The sequence below is a fragment of the Capricornis sumatraensis genome, chromosome 4 (assembly GCF_032405125.1).
Source record: "Capricornis sumatraensis isolate serow.1 chromosome 4, serow.2, whole genome shotgun sequence".
Taxonomy (NCBI): domain Eukaryota; kingdom Metazoa; phylum Chordata; class Mammalia; order Artiodactyla; family Bovidae; genus Capricornis; species Capricornis sumatraensis.
This window is the reverse complement of record NC_091072.1, coordinates 103,159,860-103,163,615: the sequence shown is the minus strand read 5'-3', so window position 1 is coordinate 103,163,615 and position 3,756 is coordinate 103,159,860. Positions and strand designations below refer to the sequence as shown.

Here is a 3,756-nt window from a genome sequence, read left to right as displayed (position 1 = left end):
ATGAGAAACCACACAATGCCCACAGAATTCGTCCTCTTGGGCATATCAGACAACCCAGAGCTTCAGGTTGTCATTTTTATCTTTTTATTTCTGGCTTATGTATTGAGTGTTGCTGGAAACCTAACCATCATCATCCTCACTTTAACAGACTGTCATCTAAAGACTCCGATGTATTATTTCCTCCGGAATTTCTCCTTCTTAGAGATTACATTCACCAGTGTCTCTATCCCCAGGTTTTTGGGGGCAATCATTACTAAAATCAAGACTATTTCCTATAAAAATTGCTTGGCTCAGTTATTTTTCTTCATCTTCATGGGTGTGTCTGAGTTTTTCCTTCTCACTGCCATGTCTTATGATCGGTATGTTGCCATTTGCAAGCCTCTCCACTACACCACCATCATGAACAAGAAAATCTGCACTTTGCTGGTCTTTAGTTCATGGCTGGGAGGGTTTCTTACCATTTTCCCACCACTCATGCTTATCCTTCAGCTGGATTTCTGTGCTTCCAACATAATTGATCACTTCTCCTGTGATTACTTCCCCATTTTGCAACTCTCATGCTCAGATACGTGGCTTTTAGAGATGATTGGCTTTTACTTTGCTTTTGTGACTCTGCTCTTCACATTGGCATTAGTGATTCTATCCTACATGTGCATTATTAGCACCATTTTGCGAATACCATCGGCTACTCAGAGGAAAAAGGCTTTCTCCACATGTTCCTCTCACATGATTGTCATTTCCATTTCTTATGGAAGCTGCATATTCATGTACGTCAAGCCTTCAGCAAAAGAAAGAGCTTCATTGACCAAAGGAGTAGCTATTCTCAACACTTCAATTGCCCCCATGTTAAATCCTTTTATTTATACCTTGAGGAACAACCAAGTAAAACAAGCTTTGAAAAACTTGGTTCATAAAGTGATATTTTCTAGAAATGAATGAAAGTGTGTCTTAACATGAATGAATGCAATGTAACTTCTACAGTGTCCACCTAGCTCCATCTCACAGATATCATCTGCACTGCTGAGCTCATTAGCTCAAACTTCCTTTTTAATGAAATTGACTATGCTGTGTCTTCCTTTCAAACTATCTATAGCTTCCATATAATCACTGACTTACAATTCCAAATAGAAAACCAGTAGCTTTAGAACATAAATTATTTTATCCATTATTCTGAATAATAAATAATCTCATATTGAATAAAATATTTAATATGGTAATTTCTAAAGGAGTAAACATTTTAATGTTTTAATAAGCTTGCTCTTAAATATTATCTTTTGGTACTAATATAGCAATTTCTTAAAGTTATGGAATATGAAATAAATAATCGACAACTATATTTTTTGCATACTATCTGCAGTTTCTGTCCAGTTCTTTCCATTCATCTGATGGACTTGGATATTTATTTTTCCTACTTTCAGATAACTGAAGTTCGTATATCTCATAATTCTGTCCAGTTCTTTCCATTCATCTGATGGACTTGGATATTTATTTTTCCTACTTTCAGATAACTGAAGTTCATAATATCTCATAATTCTTAGTTATGCTGAAGGCATGTGTTATGTTTATTTCATATACTCTCCTTATGTATCTACATTATTTTTATAAATACTTAAAAAGGAATAGTTAGGTACTATGACTCTAATGTCACTTGAAAATTTAACAGGAATTTCTTGAATAATATTTCTTCTACAGAGAGCGTTTATTGGTTTATGTATGCTGAATTCAGTATGTTCTGTTTCATATCTTATGTAACCTTACAGGTATATGGCAAATTGCACGTGTTCTCAGTGTCCAACTTTTTTCAACCCATGGGCTGTAGCCCACCAGGCTCCTCTGTCCCTGGGATTTCCCAGGCAAGAATACAGGAGTAGGTTGCCATTTCCTCCTCCAGGGGACCTTCCTGACCCAGGGGTCGAACTCGAGTCTCCTGCATCTCCTCACTGGCAGGTAGATTCTTTACCACTGAACCACCTGACAGGCTGTAGGACAAATTAGGCATCATTATCTCATATATAAATGTGTAAATAGATGCTCAGAAAATTTGAGGGATTCGTCTGAATAATTTGCCTAATTAGTCAATGCTGCTGCAGCTCTTTAGTCATGTCTGACTCTTTGTGACCCCATAGACTATTAGCCCCCCAGACTCTTCTATTGATGAGGTTTCCCAGGCAAGAATACTGGAGTGAGTCATCCTTGCCTTCTCCAATATAACCAATATGAGAGCTCAGTTTGAAAAAGCAAACAAAAAGTGTTTATATGTTTGACTGTATACTTATTTGAAACTCTGTAAGGACCTGCAAATTTCGCACAGTGTTTACTAAAGACCTGAATGATTCTGTTGCCTTTCACCCCCATCATTTCACTTGTGTGTGTTTATATTAATATAATTATATTCTATTTACCAAGGTACTAACTCCTAAAGTTATGCTTGGAATACAGATTTACGCATTAATCAAAACAAGATACCTCTTCAATTTCTGTTGTGCTGAGCAACAGAAGGAATAGGAAAAAAGTATAAACTGTTATACTTTTAATGTATAGCAGTATAATGGTAACAAAATTTTTTACTGCAAGACAGATTAAAAGTAATGGAGTTAATGAATGTAGTTAGTTAAATGTGGTAGATTACCAGTTTAAAAAAAATGACATGGAATATTGAGCAGAAATCTGTACTAGGAATTAAGATAATTGGTTGCTAATATCTGTCTAAAAATGATGTCAAGGGAAAAGGCTTCACACTTAGTGTTGGGTTTTTTGTTTGTTTGTTTGTTTGTTTGTTTTGGTCTCATTGGATACTGTTCTCAAGCTTTCTTTTCTAATTCCAATACTAATGTGTTTTATATTCCTTCGTGTTTTGTGTACATTTCTGTTCTGGCAATTTTGATTCGCTGAATTAGTTCCCTTGAGCCTGTATGAGAGAGAATAGATAAAACATTAAGTACTTAAGATCTATGCAGAAACGATTCCAGAGGGTTTTAAACACCTGATATTTTTTATCTTGCATATATTTACTTTTTCGCATTCTCTATTGTCAAATAAACATATCCTTTCTGAATAAAAGAGAAATTTAACACAAAAACATTGACAATAGGAAGCATTTCGTGCAATGAGAAGAAATGTTTTTTTGCAGAAATAGATTACAACCATGATAGTTGCTAATATGTTTATATTGCAGCCACTCGAATGTTAGTGAACTTGTACAAAAATCAGAGGTAAGGTTGGCAAATAGATAGCAGTGGAAGTCTCTCAAATTTTATCAGTGATTTATTACCTATCGACTCAACAAATTAAATAGGATAAGAGCTTGCTATACAGCGCAGGCAACTGTACTCAATCCTCTGTAATACCTGTATGGAAAAAGAATCTAAAAAAGAGTGGATGTATGCATATGTATAACTGATTCACTGTGCTGTGGAAGTGGTAGTGTTAGTCACTCAGTTATGTCCAACTCTTTGCGACCCTAAGGACTATATAGCCCACTCTGTCCATAGAATTCCCAAGCAAGAATACTGGGGTGGGTTTCCATTTCCTTCTCCAGGGATTCTTCCCAACCCAGGGATCGAACCAGTGTCTCCTGAATTGGCAGGCAGATACTTTACCACTGAGCCACCAGAAAAGCCCTCACTATTAAATAAAGGCAGGTAATTATTATTTCCGTTGTTTGTTTCTAACTGAATATAGGCTTTGCAGTAATTTGTTTAAGAGAATAGACTTTAATTTTTGGTATATTCTTTGCTAGCTATATAAAACATCTAA

General features: G+C 35.6%; 1 protein-coding gene across 1 annotated transcript; it reads left to right on the top strand.

Moving 5' to 3' along the window:
- On the top strand, window positions 1-939 carry LOC138077745 (olfactory receptor 6C3-like). The gene has a single exon (XM_068969908.1). It carries the CDS (start codon window positions 1-3, stop codon window positions 937-939), a length of 939 nt encoding a protein of 312 aa, XP_068826009.1.
- Window positions 940-3,756: the final 2,817 nt, after the last annotated feature.